We start from the raw sequence: 20,928 nt of genomic DNA, 5'->3' as shown, positions 1-20,928 counted from the left end.
ATGTATCTGCTATAACAAAGCATTGAGGACATATACTGAAAAGCTGTTTATAAAATTGATACTACAAAATTAAAATTTGATGCCTTTGTTCACTATCAGATCATTTATGTCCTACCTAACTTACTAATTTTACCAATTGAACTGAAAGCACACATTCCTAAAAAGCACATAATCTCAGATTAAAATATAATTTTATTTATAAAATCATTTGACTTTACAGACTGAGCTAAAAGATAAGAGATGATGACAATTGAAGTCTCTGCCAAAGTTGATTCAGATGAGAGGCAGAGATCCTGCAACACACTGCAGGACAGCTTAAATGATCTCTCTGGGGGGAAGAAGAGGGGAATGAGGTTATTGTGGAACACTCGAATTTGAAATCCATGGTTATTGCTGCCAAGCAACCGCCTGCACAGTTTACCTCCAAGCGCTACTCGTTTCATTTTTGTCACTGTCACTTAAATCTGCCAGCCACAGCTAAGATGCATTTTGAAGGTTCTCAGCTGGACCACTGGATGGAGTGCTTTGCAATTATTAGAGTGCCAGCTAATTAGCAAGCTAATGGGAGTGTTTACTTAATGAGAAAATTTGCTTAGAAATAGATTTATTCTGCAAATATTCCCATGAGTACTCAACAAGAATCCTTGGATAGAATCATTTTCACCACATCATTCATTTTTACTTTTTTTTCCTATATTTGATTTTTAGGTAACTTTTTTCTCCTTTTTCTATGATCTTTCACTCCTCTGGCTTGATGCTTCTGCAGCCAAGGTGGGTGGTATATTGCATGCCTATTGTAACCAGCTGCTAGGTGGCACCCAAGACCAACTAGGTATAACTCTTCTTCTCCAGTTTCACTTTCCCTGTTGGGTGATGCCATTTTGTGCTCGTGGCTTCCCCATTCTAATTCAGCGAATTTTGGCAATTCTGTCCTTTTCATCTCTCAGATCCTAGTTTAAATCCCCGCTCTATTGTGATGATTCGCCTCTTTCTGCTGGTTATAAGATTCCTCAGTGAAATCAATCTGGGCAGGTTCAATCCAGGTCCTAGTGGACAAAACTCAGTTGTACTAATTAGTGTGACCATTCAGAAAGGATGTTTAGTTGGTTGGTGAGAGAAATGAAATATCATACTAACAGATTAGAGGGATGCCCTTCTGAATTTGGAGTTTGACTGCTGGGAGACTTTTCTCCTGCATTCAGCTCTGATGGCATCATTGGATGTACTTGTTTGCAAGATTTGCTGATTCCAGCAGAATAAAGGTGCTGAATAAACACTAAGTGATGTCAGTGTTAGCAAATGTACAGACGTGTCTCTCTGAGTTCAGTTTCCTCATATTATTGTACAATAGAAATCTTGATTGTTTTTTGCCACTTCATTTTTTAAGGGTTCCTATTTGTGAAGAACTCACTTTACAAAAAAAATATATTTTATCCTAATTCTCAGACTGCCAGGTTCCCTGGGTCAGTCAGTTTAAAATAGAAATCAGCTCAAGCAGTGTTATGTTAAAACAAGCACTAATAATGTTACTTGGGTGTTAAGAATAGCTTTATGACTGTAACATTAACATAATTGTAACAAACTAAACATGTTAATGTGCTTTAAAATAGTCTTTTCTCCTCTTCAATTTTTACTATTTTAATGTTATTATTTCTGATTAATATACCATAATTTTAACTTTCCTTTTTTTAAAACTTAAATATTTTCTACCGCCAACAGACTCTTTCCATTCTGGATCGACATCTTCAAATACCGGCCTCTGACAGGCTGAAAACAGTCTCTAGTGGCTCATTTTTCAGATTGTTGAGGTGAGAACATTGAAGAGGGACCTGGTCATGTTACTGATTCATGCAGGTCAATCTTGCTATGCTTTTTGGAGCAATACTAGGCTTTCTGACCACTAAATAAGGTAAACTTGCTGGCACTTTGATGGAGCAGGCTTGCCAAAACAATTTATTTTTTCTGTGATGTGGAGATGCCGGTGATGGACTGGGGTTGACAATTGTAAACAATTTTACAACACCAAGTTATAGTCCAACTATTTTATTTGAAAATCACAAATCACAAAATTGTGATTTTCAAATAAAATAGTTGGACTATAACTTGGTGTTGTAAAATTGTTTACAATTATTTTTTCTGTGGCATCCTAGGGAGCTACAAAACTTTCAGTGTTGGCATTTAGACCCAATTTTAAATTAAAATGTTAGCATTTGAATTATTATTCACGTCCAAGAGCTAAAGATTTTCATTTGCCTCATGTCCCAGAATATAACCGTATTCATTCTGGGCCTGTAGCATCCATATTCTTTAGCTTAAATCCCTACTCAGAGGATTTTCAATATGGTGGCCAGACAGATATTGGAGAAAATGCTGAACATTAGATCCAGTTATGTATTCTACGGCTAATGATGGAATGTTTTTTATTGTTAACACTTTAGACTCAAAGCTGTTTCAGTGTTGCAAATAATGGTACCAGTATTTCATCTTTATTCATAGTTACAAATGAGGTGGATAAGTCCTTTAAGCAATTTAGTGGAATGTTAAATAATCTAATTGGGTAAACAGTGGATTCCTAAGGCTTATGACATTAACCGGATCTCTTTCTAGAACTTATTTCATCGGTACCATTAAATCTAATGATTTATTCTTATAAGATTTTATTAATGATGTTTGTTTTAATATTAGTGCTATCTTTATGAATTATTGCATCTTTCATTCTCTGCTATTTCACTAAATACATGATTTGTGCAGTTATACCGCTCCATAAATACAGAAACTGTGCAATCCATCTCTTTGATGTCAAATTCAGAAACCTTGATAAATTTGGCCAAATGGTTCTGGATGGTTTACTTAGTCATAGCCCTCATAACTCCCCTTGAAAAAGTATTATGTCATTATAAAGTTAATTTTAACAAAAATCCAGTGTAAATTCTGTGGTGGAAAGTTGCAAAGTCCTTTTGATTTAAAAGTTTTAAGTGATACTGTGATTTTTCTGTGATGCATTGTTTATTTTGGTTGGTAACCAGCTTGCAGTAGCTTCTGGTAGGCATCGCAAACCTCAGGGAAAATTTCTTGCTCCACTTGAAAACCCTTCTTTGGGTAATCTCGAATTCGTTCCAAAACAGCTGGAGAAAGATATAAAACAAACTTAAAGTTGAACTAGAATCCTATTACAATGTATATATAAAATGGATGCGACATTAAATTGAAGCCCAGTCTGCCTCTCCCCTGGTTCAGGTGGATGTAAACAATTTCAAGGCACTATTCAAAGAGGAACAGGGAGTTCTTCCAGTGTCCTGGCCAACATTCCTCTCTTAACCGACACCATCAAAAACAGATTAACTAGTCATTCATTTCATAGGCTGTCAGCAGCTGTGTGCAAATTAGTTGCCATGTTTACCCACATGCCAGCACCTCAAAAAGTAATTAATTGGATGTTAAGTGCTCTGGGATATCTTGACTGATGCAATAAGGCACCTTATAAAGACAAGTTCTTTCTTTCTTTAAATTGTCACATACCCAGAACTTAACAATTTCCATCTAAATTCAACCAAATCTCTCTCTCTCTCACTAATCCTGCCCAATCTGTTTATGTCGTCTTCTTCTAACTTAGCAGATCAAACCCTCCTGAATTTATCTCTCTCATTTACTTTTAAAATTGTCAACTGTGTGTCTTTGTCCTCTTATATTTAATGCTGTTGTATCTGCCTGGCACTCCCTCTTACTCAGAGCAGTACCAAGGGAGTGCTTCTTTGTTGGAGGTCCTGTCCTTTGGATAATAAATTAAACTGAGAACCCCATCTGCTTCTTGTGGTTCAGTTGGATGTCAAAGATCACATGGCACTATTCAAAGAAGAGCAGGAAGGTCTCAAGGTTCTTGCCAACAGTCATTCCTCCAGCAACACCACCGAAAATAGATTAACTGGTCATTTATCTCATTGCTGTTTGCGAAAACTTTGATGCATGCAAAGTGGCTGCCGTAGTTATCCATATAACAGTAACTGCACAATGTAGTTCATTCAATGTGAAGCAGTTAGGGATATTTCTAAGACCTGTGATGATAAGGTATATAAATGTAAGTTCTCTTCCTTCTAAACTCTACCAAATCAGTCTGCCTTCATTTTTCTAACCTTGAAAACTAATTTACTGCTTATCCAGATAGATTATCATCATATCATCTTGGCCAATCCCTACTCCCAGTATTTCCTTTCAGTCTACTAGTCTGAACATCGTGCACACTTCTGGTTGTTGTGAAGTAGGAATGGAACTTATTAACATGTAAAACCCATGATAATTACAATTTATTTCCTTTCTGTGATAGTAATTGTAAATTATGATCCTCAATGTAAATGAACCAATGGAAGATCATTACTAGGAAAAGGTGGTCGCATGTCAATGAATTTTAGCTGTTACCATTGGGGTTTTCAATACTTAGATATTGACTCTAGCTGGGGTATGTTTCCATGGGTGAGGCCTCCCCCCAAGTTGCCATTATTCCAGTGTGAGCCCAGAGTGTGAGCATCAGCAGGTTAAACAACGTAGGGCATCATAGCTCAACTCAACCATGTTCTCGTCCATTGCCCAGACACATGGGGGCAGATTTACCCTCAGTGCTTGATAGTGCCGATTAGCTGCATGAGGAAAACAAGTGCCCCTTAACAGCCCTCCGGCTCCAGGTCATGGCAATATTGAGTAGGTCTGTGGGGGGAGGTCCGATTTCGAGAGAAGGCGGCACAGGCCGATCTTGTGTTGCCCAGAAGAGCGGTCCTGCCCTCATGACCCTACAAAAATACAGTAAAACTTACCTTTGGGCTCCTCTTCGACTGGGTGGAGTATGTGCTGGGCACGCTCTGCCTAATACGGTCCTAAAATGGCAAACGGGATCCTAGGTACATCATAGGACCCTAGTTTGCACATTAAAAGGACCTACCACTTGATTCAGGCGGGTGAACCAGCTGCATAGTGGGGGAAGATTGCAGCGGCTACAACAACGGAAGAAACCGGTCAGTCTGTCATTCCCCACCATTTTCGGGGCACTACCATCCCATTTCCACCGGGGTGGAAGGCTACAAAATTTCACCCATAGTCTTTCCAGCAAAAGGCATTAGATAGCAATCAGAAATGGGAAGCCTAAGTAATTGTTCCCCTCGCTAGCTCAGAATAGCTAAGGCTGAAAGTAGCACCCCAATTGCCGCCATAGCTGAGATCAGCTAACTCGGCACAGACCTGGGATTGAACAGAGGACCTTTCTGGTCTGTATAGCTCAGTATCACCTCAGGTGGGTCGAAGAGAGGCTGCATTTAACCACTAAGTCATCCAGTACGAGGTCTTTTTCATGAGTGAAATAAACTCACTAATTCACAGCTTCAGAAGCAATATCTATTTATTCTATGGACATGAATGTTTAAAGATACAAATAGTTACATTTTTCCGTATAGAAAGAGATCAGCATCCTCGGCTCCCATCAGCAACATGCCTGGAGGACCTGCTTTCATACACTGGTTGCCAACTTTTCTCGTCATGCCACACTGCACATGGTAGTTAATGTTTTCACATGTGTAAAGTATCAACGTAGGGGATTATGAAAATAGCATTAATGTTCATAGAATAACAGTTAATACTTTTCAAGAAGTTATTTTAGCTTGAAATCTCAATTTGGAACAATACAATTGTTCAGTTTTCATACTCACCCAGCATGTACCCAATTAGGTTGTCCATATTGCCCACATGCTCATTTGGGTATTCATCAAGTTCCATTGTTGGAGAAGTGACTACGACCTGCACATTCTCCTTGTCCTCTGGCCACTGTTGAAGGTAGGTAGCATAAACCCGGCGCTCCATAAAAGGCTGTTGGACTAGAATAACCCTCTTCACTGGAAAAGATAGAAAATTCACACACATTTCTGGACAACAATTTGCATTTATATAGTCCCTTTAAAAAGTACCAAAGCACTTCACCGAGGCGAGAATGGGCATAAGTACTGAAGAGAGGGGATTTGGTGGAGGTTGCCGAAGCCATGGTCATAGATGTTAGTTTTATTGAGGCTTTTGAAAAGAGGGCTGAGAGGTGGCAAGGTGGAGCAGTCTAGAAATAATGTTCCAGAATATGGCACCAGGAAGACTGAAGGCAGAGAGGGAGACGTAAAGAAAGCCCAAATCAGAAGAGTGGAGGGCATACGCAAGAACAGGGAACTGCAGGAAGTTGTAGATGTAGAGAGGGACAACAAGGCTCTTGTAGATGAAGCAAAATTTCAAAGTCTAAGCCTGGGCCAACTGGCTATTTTGCCAATGGAATAAATGTTGTCTATTTTTGAAATGATTAATAGAATTTCAGAAACATTAGCTCATCATGGCCATGATCCAATATCCTGAGTAAATGGGAATTCTGGTGCCTTTCACACAGTGATATGTTAATGTCAAGTTAGATGAACCCTGCTCCAAGATGATCGATGTTACAGTTTATTGTTAATAGATGTTAGTAGCTCAGCTGGTAATCTAAGAACAAAAGCATATCTGTGCTTGATTTGCTATTGAGCAATGTTATCAGTCTATCCAAATCACCAAATCAAAGTTCTTAGCAGTGACTGTTCTGTCTCCCACATTTTCTCGTTTCCTCCATCCACCTTCCATTTCATTTTCCTCCATTTTGGAATTGTTTTCAACCCTCCCCTTTTTGACTTTCACTGCTTTACCTGACTTTATCTTCTAATGCCTTTTCACTAACTGACTGAGATAATCTTCGTGCATCATTCAGGTGTTTTTTTTTAACCTTCTTCCAGCTTTTTAAGTAACCTGTTTTCAGGCTCTTAAAGCCAACGACTGTGTTTTTGTGACAGCAGTCAACATAGCTGACTCTTAATTTTAACTCTTCTTACCTCATTTTTGTTTTGTTCATTCCTATAAAGAGGCTAGTTGATGAAGGGTTTGCACCCAAAATATTAATCCAGTTTTTCTCTTTTTAGATGACAACGAACATATTGTGCTTGTCCAGTAATTTTTTTTGGTGTAGTTTTGTGTCATTTTTGATCTCTGACCATTAGGAGTCAATATTTTTAGCATTGCTATCAGCAAGAACACAGTTGGACCGTAACCTTGATATACAGTGCACTACCCTTACACTTTTTGATTTCATTTCTTTTGGATACTATACATTAAGATATTGCATAAAATTATTATATAAAAATTACAATGATAGCCTGCAGGCTTTGTGTAGTCACTGTCTAATATTGCAGTTGGTGGTGGGTAGCTCCCATTATCTTGCACTGACTGACCTATGCCACACTCACTTTTTTTTACCTGATTCTTTTACATTAACTCTGCTTCATGTCCTGAAAGATGCTGACCGTATATCAAATGATACAGAAGCTATGACTTCAGTCTGGACCTGGAACCAGCTGTATGTCAAAGAAACACACCATATTCCATAGAGTGAATTTCATGATTATCATCTGTCACTGCTGGTTACAGATCCTAGTTATTAATAATCTGTTAAAACACTTAAGTTAAACTTAATATAGTGAGAACTGCACAATTATAATCTTGCCTTTCCTTTATATAATTGACTCACAGATGTGCAATTGAGTTGTCAACTCAATGTCTATTTCTATCGCCCTCCACAATTCTGCTACAGTTTCTCACGATTGACTCTCAACAAAGCTTTAACACTCATTAACAAGATTTTTTTCCCACTAACTTCTTTTAACATATTTTAGCATAGGAGCAATACTCCGAATTGTGCTAAAAATGAAAGAACATTTTGGTACTGCTTTCTACCTGTTTGCTCACATCTATTTTTTTGTAGGTTTGGAACTTGATTAGGATGATTTTGCAGCATACCCCCTCTCCTCACCCCGACCCCCCCCCCTTTTCATCAACAGGGTGGCATGCTTTCAAGCAAACATTTTTTTAAATTCAGCATTTCATTACTTCAATCCTACTAAGCTGATGTAAAAACAGCATCACAAGAATACCTGTAGTAATTATTCAAATTACATCATGTACATACATTTTGTTTTCTAATTATTTTAATAACCACCCATTATACTATAATGTTATAATAATCTGAAAGGCCCATATGATACCTAGGGACTATTCACTACTGGCTTCAGTTTGTAATGATTATTTTCCTCCTCATAACCTGTGCCTTTCTGAATACAAATGTAGACTAATATGGTCCCACCACGCAAAGAAATGACCTGTTACCAATAATTGGGCTGGGGCTCAAGATCATTGGTTGCCTCAGATTTGCAGACTTAATCGGTCTCATGCCATAACCTACAGGTTGTGAAAAGCCAGTCTTTCAACTATGGTATCTCTACTTTCCTCTCTTCTATTTTTTACCTTTGTGCTTACTTGGGAACATGATTGACTCAAATTTACATTTCTGCTCCATCTCCATATTATAATAGTCTAGAAATTATGGGTCAGCAATAGTCGTGAGCAAATACTTAACCCATTCCTACGATATTCCTCTGTCTGGTATTTCAGTGGAAATGTTAATACTTTTAAAATAAACAGAATAATACCTGCTTTAAAATAGTGGACAAAGGAATGCCATACGAACACGTTAAGCATTCGTCAGCTAATATTGCCAACAGTAATTTCTACATTAATGTGATGTGGGAACCATTGTGTTGAACTTTATAGCCAAAACATTTCTATTTGATTACATTCACAGTCTCAATATTATTTAATATGTGCATGCATTCCATTAGAAATTATGCAGCAATGTTGAATCACAAAACAACATAACAGCGTGAATTATGTTTTTCATAGCGATAGGCTGCTGAATTCAAACATAATACTTTTCACCTAATAAGAAAGACAAATTAAATTCTGCACTGCTTAAAAATCTAGAGGAAGCCAAAAGAAAACATTTGATAAAGTAAGTCATCAAATCCAAATCTTTAGCTGACAACTTGAAAACAGCAGCATCTACTGGATAAGAAGTATAGCTTCATCTGCTAGCCTAACACAAAATCCAAACAACAATAACTTGCATTTATATAGCACCTTTAAAGTAGTAAAACGTGCCAAGGCCCTTCACAGGACCATTATCAAACAAAATTTGACACCGAGCCACATAAGGAGATATTAGGATAGGTGATCAAAAGCTTGGTCAAAGAGGTTGATTTTAAGGAGCGTCTTAAAAGGAGGAGAGGGAGGTAGAGAGGCGGAGAGGTTTAGGTAGGGAATTCCAAAGCTTAGGGCCTAGGCAGCTGAAGGCACGACTACCAGTGGTGGAGTGATTAAAATTAGGGATGCGCAAGAAGCAAGAGATCTCGGAGGGTTTAGGACTGGAGGAGGTTACAGAGATAGGGAGGTTACAGAGATAGGGATTGGCGAGGCCATGGAGGGAATTGAAAACGAGGATGAGAATTTTAAAATCGAGGTGTTTCTGGAACAGGAGCCAATGTAAGTTAGCAAACATAGGGGTGATGGGAGAACAGGACTTGGTGCAAGTTAGGATACGGGCAGCAGAGTTTTGGATGAGCTCAAGTTTATGGAGGGTGGAAGATGGGAGACCAGCCAGGAGAGCATTGGAATAGTCGAGTCCAGAGGTAACATAGGCACGGATGAGGGTTTCAGCAGCAGATGAGCTGAGGCAGGGGCGGAGACATACGATGTTAGAGGTGGAAGTAGGCAGCCTTGGTAATGGAGTGGATATGTGGTCGGAAGCTCATCTCAGTGTCAAATAGGATATCCCAAGGTTGCGAGCGGTCTGGTTCAGCCACAGATAGTGGCCAGGGAGAGGGATGGAGTCGGTGGCTAGGGAACGGAGATTGCAGCACGGACCAAGGACAATGGCTTCGGTCTTCCGAATATTTAGTTGGAGGAAATGTTTGCTCATCCGGTACTGGATGTCGGACAAGCTGTGTGACAAATGAGAGACAGTGGAGGGGTTGAGAGAGGTGGTGGTGGTGAGGTAGAGCTGGGTGTCATCAGCGAACATGTGGAATCTGACAGTGTTTTTGGATGATGTCGCCGATGGGCAGCATGTAGATGAGAAATAGAAGGGGGCCAAGGATAGGTCCTTGGAGGACTCCAGGGTAACGGTGCGGGAGCGGGAAGAGACCATTGCAGGTGATTCTCTGGCTATGACTGGCAGCAATTTATTTTCATGAGGAATTGCAAATCAGCTGCTATTAAGCAAAGTGTCTCATTAGGAACTACAGCAGCAGAATTCTTTCTTTTGAGTTTCACAGATAGTTTTTATGTTCAGTTTATTTTGCTTGATATTTGTGCCCACATTTGAAACTGTTATTGGTTTCTGGGCTCAGGTCTTGTTTTAGATCATTTAATTAAGAAATGGGAGAAAGGAGGGAATTGGCTGGCTTAGTGAGTTAGACACAGGCCTTTCATCCCTGAAACTGGGGATCAAATATCCTTTCTGTGCTAGCTGAATGTCAACCTTTGTGAAATGTGTTCCAGTTCCTCGTGAGCATGGGTCTACAGTGCAAATCACTAATTCAGCACTAATTGACAACCTCACTCAGAGCAGGCACAGGGCAACTGATATGAGGAATGGAAAATTGTACAGATGGGGCTGCTCTGGGAAGATTTCAATTTACCATTAAGGTTCCTCATTTTAATGAGCACAAAAATTTTGAAAATAAAGCGATGGAAAAAAATCACAATTCTCCCATTAAAATTAGGAATGTTAAAATGTTACTTAGAATTATATTTTTGTTAAATTGATGATTACAATTCTTAAATGCGTGTTCATTTCAAGCTTGCTGCATTTTTAAATGATTTTCTTTCTTTTTATGTCTTTTTCTCTACAGTGTTACCACCACTGCCTATGGTCTCCTCCCTCCCAGCAATTTAGTTTACTTAATATACCACCATCCCCAAGATAATCTGGTCTTGCAGCAGCAATGTGGACAAGAACTGACAAAATCTGACTATAAAAGGATCCTGAGTTTCAACAACGGCTGAGATTAAGAGTCAAAGATTGGGGCCTCTGAGCAAGAGTCCAGTGGAACAATTATTTGCTTTTTTCACTTCATAACAGCATCAACAAAACTGAGCTTCATCTGGTCTGCCCCAACAATAGGGGAAGATTTCCTCTTATGTGCTGCATGTAATGAAATCATAAACCCATTCTTTATATTAAAAAATGTACAATTTTGATACAGATAGCTCACAGAGGAAATTTTCTCCCCATATACCTAAAACCCTATCTCAACAGAGCACTTTCTTCTACTGGACCTATATCATTTCCTGTACTAGCCATCTTTACAGCACTTTTTGGTGACACAACTCATTTAGTTGTAATTTGTGTCAAAGCATGGCTGGCTTTGTGTTCTATGAACTCGGAAGAGACTACACCAGCTCAGTCCGCTTAGAGCCCTTACAGTCGGCAGAAAGAGGAGACTTCATCTCATCAGGATGTCTACTCTTGATTGCAGTGCCCTGCGGTGAAAAGACAGCATTAACTCACTGCATTACCCAATCCCCACAAGAAATGTGTATTGGACAAGGAGTTACGTCAATAACTAGGAATAATAAAAGCTCAGGCTGTTATATACCTGGGATGTTCTTTTCCTTCAGTGTTTGATATGCAAACCTTATATTTTCGCCTGTATTAGTAGCCTTTTTTTCCAGTAGAATCTTGTCAACTGGAACGCCCAATTTAATCGCGGTTTCAGCAAAAACATCTGCCTCTGGTTGATGCCATATTCCTGTTTTTAAAAATCATATTTCTGATGACAAGTAAGAGGAATAAATGTATATATTTTGTTTAACAATTAGGAAGTAGATGTTTACATTATTCATCAGTTATTTTCATTGTTACTATGACAAACCTGTTTTTAAAATGAAGGACTGTAGTTAATGAGTAAATGAAAGAAAGCAGCAGCATCTGAAACCCAATGTCACTAATGAGGCATAGTGCACTGTATAGAGAGTAAGGGATATCTGTGAGTTATAACATCAGCAACAACTTGCATTTATATAGCGCCTTTAACGTAGGAGCATAATAAGGCAGTAATCCAGTCAACAGATTTACTGGACCTCATAGCTGTAAAATAAATGTTCAAGTGTTTTATCCATTATTTGAACTTCTTCCAAATATAGTTTTAATTTTACTTAGCATTTTATTTCAGCTTATGCTAGCGCCTATCAATGTAGATACTGTCCGCCATTGCACACCATATTATCGATGCATGATGTTCACAAAATAGGACTAATGATGGTGAATCCATTACTGCAAATTTATTCAGAAACAATAGAAATGGAATACTAAAAAATGGAAAGAAAGAACTTGTATTTTTATGGCACCTTTCAGGACCTCAGGACATTCCAAAGCAATATACAGACAATTAAGCACTTTTGAAATGTAGTCACAATTGTAATGCAGGGAAACATGACAGTCAATTTGTGCACAGCAAGAAGCAATGGAATAAATGACCAGATCGTCTGTTTTTGGTGTTGGTTGAGGGATAAATGTTGGCCAGGAGACTGGAAGGACTCCCTGTTTCTTTTTCAAATAGCGCCATGGGATCTTTTACATCCACCCGAGAGGGCAGATAGAGTCTCGGTTTAACATTTCATTCAAAGGACGGCACCTCCGACAGTGCAACATTCCCTCGGCACTACACTGAAATGCTAGCCTAGATTATGTACTCAAGTCTCTGGTGTGGGGCTTTAACCCACAACCTTCTGACTCAGAGGTGAGAGTGCTACCACTGAGTTAAAGCTGACACCTAAATAATTGGCAGTTGCTTTGTAGGAAATTTAACATTAAGCATTGATTAGAATAGAATCCCACGTTAATTTTGGCCTATCTGACCAAACCATCTTAAATGAAAGTTATTAATTTTGTTAATTTTAAATATTCTAATTGATAATATAAATTGATTAACTTCTTCACAATGTCTATAGTCCAGCAGGGGTAAATAAGGAATCTGATAAAATGAGGAAGCTTGTGAAACACTCATCCATGTTGTGGGTCTGTCTCAGAGCTGCCAGGAGTTCTCTGATACAGCAGCTGCTGAGAAGCTTCGAGGATTATTGACTTACAGTGAAAGGTTATTCTTGAAATCAGGTATGCAAAGTCTTTCACATTGCCTTCTAAAAAAAGACATTTTCCAATCCCATGTTTAAAATTTAGAACTTTTTCTTCAGAGGGAAGAAAAGGGAAGGTGTAAATGTATGATATAGAATGTTTGTGGGTGCTAGGAAGTTTTTGCTTCATTATTATATTTAGAAAGCCAATACATCTACCTTAAATCAGAGGAATTCTATATATTTGTAATAATGTGCTTTTTTTGTAATTAATGTTTAATGGTTTTGTTAAAGTACAGACCGAACTGCACTGAGAAAAAACAGAGAAACCTCTGCTAATTCATGGCTACCAGGCAGAGAGGCTCAAACTCTGCCTCCTGCACCTTAATCTCGCAAAATAACAAGACTCCTTGTCCCAGGAGTTGAAACTTCAGCTAATGGGTTTTAATTAGTTTTAAATTTTATGCTTCTTTTATTTTAAAAGCAGTATAGAAAACAGTGTTGTAAATAATTAGTAAAATAGTACATTATTTATCAAGGGGTTCTTTGAGGTTGTGAAATTAACTAATACATTAAGGGCGATTTTCAACTTCTGGCCACCTGTTTCTTGCCTGAAAAATGAGTGGCCAGTAGCTGAAAATTGGATTGGTGGGGGTGGCATTGCATTGCCTCATTGGTGCCCAAAGCCCGCCTGATGTACTTTTCAGATGGGCCTACTGCCCGACAAACCGCCCGACGCCTGAGACAGGCATGAGGCTGCTTAAATGACCGGTTATCGGACTCCGAGCGCAATTTTCAGGTACAAATGGACGGAGCGAGTGCCAATGAGCTTCAGTGGTTGAATGCACTTTTCTCATTCCCGGGTTTTCTTGTGTTCCATAAAAACATCATCAATCAACCAAAGTAGGAAGAGTGGAAACTTCGGAGAATGTTTATCTATACGTTGTTGAATTTGAAGAGACACAACGAAATTTAACAAAAGTAAATAGTTTAAACATAGTTCCTACAAACACAACGGAACAGTTGTAAGTGCAAAATCTTAATCCTACAAAACCACACTATGAACTTTAGCAGAAAATGCAGCAATGCTAGAAATTTTTTTATCTTACTTCTTGTGCAACAGAAATACTATTTTATCCGAATATAATTAATAAGTAATAATTCTTACCTACGGTATGGTTTCCCAAGTAACCAGTAAATAGTATCTGTGGAGCCCAACCTTCCTGGTAAAGCTTTGCAGCTTTTTCAGCCACTCGAATATCATGACACCCCAGACCTATTATTATGTCACTCTGGAAACACAAAGACACTCAAACAGCCTTACTGCACTTATTATTATCACTCTCCACGTCAATAGTAGATGGTAAAAACACAGATTCTCAAAAACAATTTAAAATGTTATCAAGGACATAAGAAGCAACGAAAATTGAAGTGCACGTATCAGGGCTGAAAATTTTACTTATCAACTTATCAGAGTGAGTTACCTTCTCACTTGGTTTGCTCAGTCAGTCGCACCAGTGCATTTTTCTCTTCATCTTTGTCTCATTTTCTATTTTCCTGTTGCCTCTAATCCTTTGCATTGTGCAACAGTTTCTTCCACCCCTTTCTAACTATCTAGTTTTCGTGAAGGTGGATTTTTTTAGGGGCTGAGTGGAAACGTGGGACAGAAAACTATCCTTTCACCCCTAATTCCTAGGTATGAATCTTGCCCAGATATGTGGGTTAAAAAAAAAAATGTTAGTCTCTCCACCAGCTGAAAGAATACAACATGAGATGCGTCTGTGCAGTTTCAGCTTGGTTCCCTTGTGGAGCATAAAACTGACCATAATTTGGCATTAAAAAGGGGAAATTTTCTTCCTGTCCCATGTCACAAGTGCATATTGGGAAACTGCATATCGCCTGCCTGGGATTTTCCATCCAAGAGTGGCAAAGCAACAAATCTCCCCTTAAATTGGCAATCTCACTCCAACAGGCTGGTATAGGAAATGGAAATGCCATACCAGTGCAGCAGAAGTTTCTAGAATGGGATTAAGGCACATTGTTGGTATAGAGCTTCACTCTGCTTCTGGCCCATGCTATACTTGACCTACAAAACTTGATGTTGCTACCAGGTACAAAAGTGGAAAAGTGTTTCTCTCAACATAATGAATACAAAAATTCACCCAAAAATATCAAGCACACTTCATTCCTTTATGGGACTAATTTCTTCTATAGTTTTGCCAATGAAAAGTTTTATTTAATACAGTACAAAATGAAGTCCTGCTTCTCCCCCAGTGAGTATCTTCACAGCATATCATAAGAACATAAGAAATAGGAGCAGGAATAGGCCAATCGGCCCTTCGAGCCTGCTCCGCCATTCAATAAGATCATGGCTGATCTGATCCTAACCTCAAATCTAAATTCATGTCCAATTTCCTGCCCGCTCCCCGTAACCCCTAATTCCCTTTACTTCTAGGAAACTGTCTATTTCTGTTTAAAATTTATTTAATGATGTAGCTTCCACAGCTTCCTGGGGCAGCAAATTCCACAGACCTACTACCCTCTGAGTGAAGAAGTTTCTCCTCATCTCAGTTTTGAAAGAGCAGCCCCTTATTCTAAGATTATGCCCCCTAGTTCTAGTTTCACCCATCCTTGGGAACATCCTTACCGCATCCACCCGATCAAGCCCCTTCACAATCTTATATGTTTCAATAAGATCGCCTCTCATTCTTCTGAACTCCAATGAGTCGAGTCCCAATCTACTCAACCTCTCCTCATATGTTCACCCCCTCATCCCCAGGATTAACCGAGTGAACCTTCTTTGTACTGCCTCGAGAGCAAGTATGTCTTTTCTTAAGTATGGAGACCAAAACTGTATGCAGTATTCCAGGTGCGGTCTCACCAATACCTTATATAACTGCAGCAATACCTCCCTGTTTTTATATTCTATCCCCCTAGCAATAAAAGCCAACATTCCGTTGGCCTTCTTGATCACCTGCTGCACCTGCATATGATATATCAGTCCCCTTAAGCCCCTAGGACTAGGTTCTCTAAAGCAATAGCTATTTCGGCAGATGTCTGGAATAATTCATTATAGCGTAACAAATACAGACGATCTTTCACATGTGAAACAACATAATCTTAGTAGTTTTTCTCATGAATGAAAGATCATTTGTATTTACTTATCAATGGACTTTGTAACTTATTTTTGTTATTTTAACAGGACTTCATTTAAACAAAAATACTATGAGCGGTGGGAAAAAAATTGAGTTTTGAGTATATGTTTTGAGCTGTTTAAATGTGCCTTATTTATGCTGGTAAAAGGTATATGAGCAATCCCTAATTTGATACATTACTTCTATGTACTATTGTCTTCCTGTTCCATCTGTGGGAAACGCTAACCAAATTTCTCACGAAAACTTTAGTAGAATAAACTGCATGTACATATGACATATATACAGGCCAAAAGAATCTGGTTTTGCCACATGTTTTAATGCTATATAGCAGAGAAATTCATGATGAATGTTGGAATGACAGCCAATACAACATACCTATACTCAGATGACACTGGAAGATTCTCAATAACATGTATCAGTATACATCTATTTTTCGTTAACTATCTGGGAGCTGAATTTGCTATCTATGAAATTTGAACAACAACTACTTGCACTTTAAAGTAGTAAAACATTCCAAGACATTTCACAAGAGTATAATCGGACAAAAATTGACACCAAGCCATAGAAAGAGATATTAGGAGTGGTGACTAAAAGCTCGGTCAAAGAGTTAGGTTCTAAGGCGGGTCTTAAAAGGACAAGAGAGAGGTGGAGAAGCGGAATGGTTTAGGGAAAGAATTTCAGAGCTTAGGGCCTAGACAGCTGAAGGCACAGCAATAGTGGGGCAAAGAGAGTGGAGGATACGTCAGAGTTAGAGGAATGCAGAGTTCTCGGAGGGTTGTAAGGCTGAGGTCATGAAGGGATTTGAACACAAGGATTAGAATTTTAAATTGGAGGCGTCGGGGTCTGGGAGCCAGTGGAGGTCAGCGAGCACAGGGGTGATGGGTGAGTGAGACTTAGTGCGAGTTAGGAAATGAACAGCGGAGTTTTGGATGAGTTTTGAAAGTTATGGAGAGTGGAGGATGGGAGGCCAGCCAGGAGAGCAATAGAATGTTGGTAACAAAAGCATAGGTTGAGGCAGGGTCAGAGATAGGCAAGTAATGCGGTGGTCTTTGTGATGGAAGGTTATGGGGTCACAAGCTCAGCTCAGGGTCAAATAGGATGCCGAGGTTGCGAACAGTCTGGTTCAACAGTGGCCGGGAAGGGGAATGGAATTAGTGGCGAGTGAATGGAGCAGTTGAAATAGTTTTACAATAATTAATCCTTAGAATGCTTATCTTTGTAGCTGTGCTCATGTACAGTTTGTCTTTCTGCCAGTCATTAGTGAAGCTCTCTTACCTTTACAAGAGGTTGCCCCAATTTAAGGTAGTTCCATAATACTTGTGCCCATTGTTTGCAGTCATTATCCATTCCACTCACATCATCTCTATCAGCTAAAATAAAGAACAAAACATTTTTCAGTGCGATGTCATTGAGGGAGTAGTGTACAGAAGAAGTTCAATTAATCTGCTGTTGTACTAATCTTAGATTAGTATGCGTGGAACGTGATGAGCAGTTAGCAGATCCAAGACATACTGCCAACTGTGCATCGCAATGGGTCACACTGACACAAAAAAGCTCCGTACGTGTGTGTGCTTCTACGCATCTCTACTTCCTGGACAGCCAATATTTGTTAGGGGAGCAGGGGTGAGAGAACAACCTTCTCCTTACATTAAAACCATTGAAAGGCAAGTTTACAAAGTATCCAAGAAGTCCAACAGACTGCGTGGACACTTTTAAAATGTGACACTGTACCAGGCTAGAGCTATAATGCACCTGGGGTGTGCTCAAACCATGATGAGACAACTTCCTGAAGAGGGGTTCACACTCCTTGGTTTTAATGTGCTCAGATTGTGACCTCACTCCCAAGTAATGTTACTACTTTTGAGTGGATGCACACCTGAAACCACTTAGCACCAACAACATCCACAAACTAAATTTAGGTAAGGAAGTAGGAATTTGAGCAACGTTATTGGTGTAACAAAACTAGCCAGCCTGGATCTTCCAGCAATCTAGGGGTTAAACTGGTGCCTGAAAAGGACTTGTACTGAAAACAACCCATTCCACATCGAAATGTAAATCTAAGTATAAGCTTTAATTGCAGAATTACTATGGTATGTCTCAAAATGCTTATTGGTGGGGCAAGTGATTTGTCACAGTGCAACACCTCACAAAAAGTTCACTGAATCTCCACACATACCATGTGCAGCGTAATTTGCTGCCGAATACTGTAATTTTGCATTAAAATGTCCCCGAGGCAGTGAAAATGTTGATATCTAAATGATAAATTACTTGCTGCAGTAACTCAGCTACCCTCCTCATTGTGTCACTTAGATGTGCCATTGTGACAAAAAATTATGTGCTACTCTTCCTCTCCTGGAATTTAAAAGAAAAAGTGCCCAGCAATTTTTTTTTATTTATATGTCAAACAAAAATAACTTCAAGCTTAAAAAGAGTAACGTTAAATTAATAATTTGAATAGTCAAAATATGACAAATATGTGATCTTTCACAGCGACGAATATTTATACCAGGGGGGGGGGGGGGGAAGAGATTTTGCTAAATTCAAGCAATGATTTCACCTCTGCAATGCGCTCTGTAACCTCCCGTAATACACCGGTGTAAAAATGCAGAAATCACCTTAATCTTAAGGTCTGGTTTGTGCGATTTGTTCGCAGGTGTTAGGAAGCAATAAAATCTAATCAGGAATAAGAAGCACAAGTCATTTACTCGATCCCTTTACCTGGTTATTGCTGGGATGACACTGCTGGGCACTGGTTCCAAAACCTTCGCTCACGACCAGGCAGCATGATCCCTGCCGACCGGGGTAAAAGGCAGTATCTGCTTCCCTTTGTTCGCATCAATAATACGGTCATCTGACCTGTCAGTGAGCCGAGGTGAGTTACCCTGATCTCAGCATCTCCTCATTCAGCATCTCCTCAGCGTCACGCCGCATTCGTCCAGTCCGACGCAGGAAGATGGACCATTTAGGCGGAAGATTTTGCTATTCCAGGGAGAAAAAAAAATATCTCTCCAGGGCAAAAATGTCCTATTTTTGACTGTTCAAGCCTCACCCACTACAGTGAATGGAAGCAAACTGAAAAATCGGCAAAACAAAAGCAACGTCAAAAACAGTTATGTGCAGGATCAACACAAGCGAATACATATATGTACAAGAGTGTATTTATGTGACAAAGGGATCCATTAAGTCGTAACAATGCAGGTAGTTTACATGGTATGTTAAATATTTTACTATATACACCCGTATAGTTTTTTTTAAAATTTCTGTATTTTCACGTTGGATTTATATTTTCACGAAATTTAAATCCCATGAGACTACATTTCTGGAGAAGGGTTTAAGGGACCATTCCTTCATTCGAAATTACTTACATCATTGCAGTGTGTTTGTAAAGGTCTTTTCAACCCAAACTTGACTTCGCCTAATTATTACTTAATGATTTATTTCCTCTGCTCCTCTAATCTTGGTTGTGTCCTTGCACCATGGGCCTTGGCCTTTCAAAATTGACGTCCATGGGATTAAAGGGGCAATGGCAGCATGTACACAAAATTGGCTAAGGGACAGAAAGCAGAGAGTAGTGATGAACAGTTGTTTTTCAGACTGGAGGGAAGTGTGCAGTGATGTCCTCCAGGGGGTGGGTATTAGGAACACTGCTCTTTTTGATATATGTTAATGACTTGGACTTGGGTATAGGGGGACACAATGTGCAGATGACACAAAACTTGGAAATGTGGTAAACAATGAGAAGGATAGTAGCAAATTTCAGGACGTGGATAGACTGGTGAAATGGGCAGATGCAATTTAATGCAGGGAAGAGTGAAGTGATGCATTTCGGGACGATGAATGAAGAGCTGCGATATAAACTAAATGGTACAATTTTAAAGGGAGTGCAGGAAGAGAGACCTAGGGGTGTATGTACACAAATCTTTGAAGGTGGCAGGACAAGTTGATGAAGCTGTTTAAAAAAATCATATGGGATCCTTGGCTTTATAAATAGAGGCACAGAGTACAAAAGCAAGGAAGTTATGCTAAACTCACTGGTAGGCCTCAGCTAGAGTACTGTGTTCAATTCTAGGCACCACACTTTAGGAAGGATGTCAAGGCCTTGGAGGGGGTGCAGAGGAGATTTGCTAGAATTATACCAGGGATTAGGGGCTTCAGTTATGTGTCGAGACTAGAGAATCTGAGAGATTATTCCCCTTAGAGCAGAGAAGGGTAAGGGGAGATTTAATAGGTGTTCAAATGATGAGGGGTTTGGAGAGCAAATAAGGAGAAACTGTTTCTACTGGTGGGTGGGTTGGTAACCAGAGGACACAGATTTAAGATAATTGGCAAAAGAACCAGGGGGACCATGAGAAAAAAAAATTTACATAGCAAGTTGATATGATCTGGAATGCAATGCCTGAAAAGGTTGCTGGAAGCAAATTCAATAGTAACTTTCAAAAGGGAATTGGATAAATACTTGAAAAGCAAAAATCTGCAGGACTATGGGGAAAGAGTGGGGGAATAGGACTAATTGGATAGCTTTCAAAGAGCCAGCACAGGCACGATGGGCCAAATGGCTTGCTGTAAGATTCTATGATTCAAGTAAGTTTTCATATTTAAAAACAAAACCTCTTCGGCTCATTAATGCTTTTGATCTGATGCTTCATCAAAAATTATTAGGGTATTTTCTTAACTTTCTGCATCCCCTTTATCTAATTTGTATAATTTATACAACCTGTTTTAACTGCCAATAAAACACTTAAAATATTGTCTATTTTCCTTACTA

General features: G+C 39.2%; 1 protein-coding gene across 1 annotated transcript; it reads right to left on the bottom strand.

Moving 5' to 3' along the window:
- Window positions 1–2,942: 2,942 nt before the first annotated feature.
- Window positions 2,943–17,528, bottom strand: LOC137335430 (uncharacterized protein SCO4629-like). The gene is made up of 5 exons (XM_068000776.1): window positions 17,439–17,528; window positions 14,177–14,300; window positions 11,532–11,684; window positions 5,691–5,873; window positions 2,943–3,125 (listed from the first exon to the last, which is right to left on the bottom strand). The coding sequence occupies exons 1-5, from the start codon at window positions 17,508–17,510 to the stop codon at window positions 3,007–3,009; spliced, it is 651 nt and encodes a 216-aa protein (XP_067856877.1). The 5' UTR covers window positions 17,511–17,528; the 3' UTR covers window positions 2,943–3,006.
- Window positions 17,529–20,928: the final 3,400 nt, after the last annotated feature.

The sequence above is a fragment of the Heptranchias perlo genome, chromosome 19 (assembly GCF_035084215.1).
Source record: "Heptranchias perlo isolate sHepPer1 chromosome 19, sHepPer1.hap1, whole genome shotgun sequence".
Taxonomy (NCBI): Eukaryota; Metazoa; Chordata; class Chondrichthyes; order Hexanchiformes; family Hexanchidae; genus Heptranchias; species Heptranchias perlo.
Note: the sequence above shows the minus strand (reverse complement) of the source record. Positions and strands in the feature narration are given on the sequence as shown.

Coding starts and splice junctions, on each gene's coding strand:
- LOC137335430 (XM_068000776.1), bottom strand. CDS start 17,510: ATGGATAATGACTGCAAACAATGGGCACAAGTATTATGGAACTACCTT. Junction 14,301..17,438: donor TGGGGCAACCTCTTGTAAAG/GTAAGAGAGCTT, acceptor TTGTGTTTCCAG/AGTGACATAATAATAGGTCT. Junction 3,126..5,690: donor CCTAATTGGGTACATGCTGG/GTGAGTATGAAA, acceptor ATCTTTCTCCAG/CTGTTTTGGAACGAATTCGA.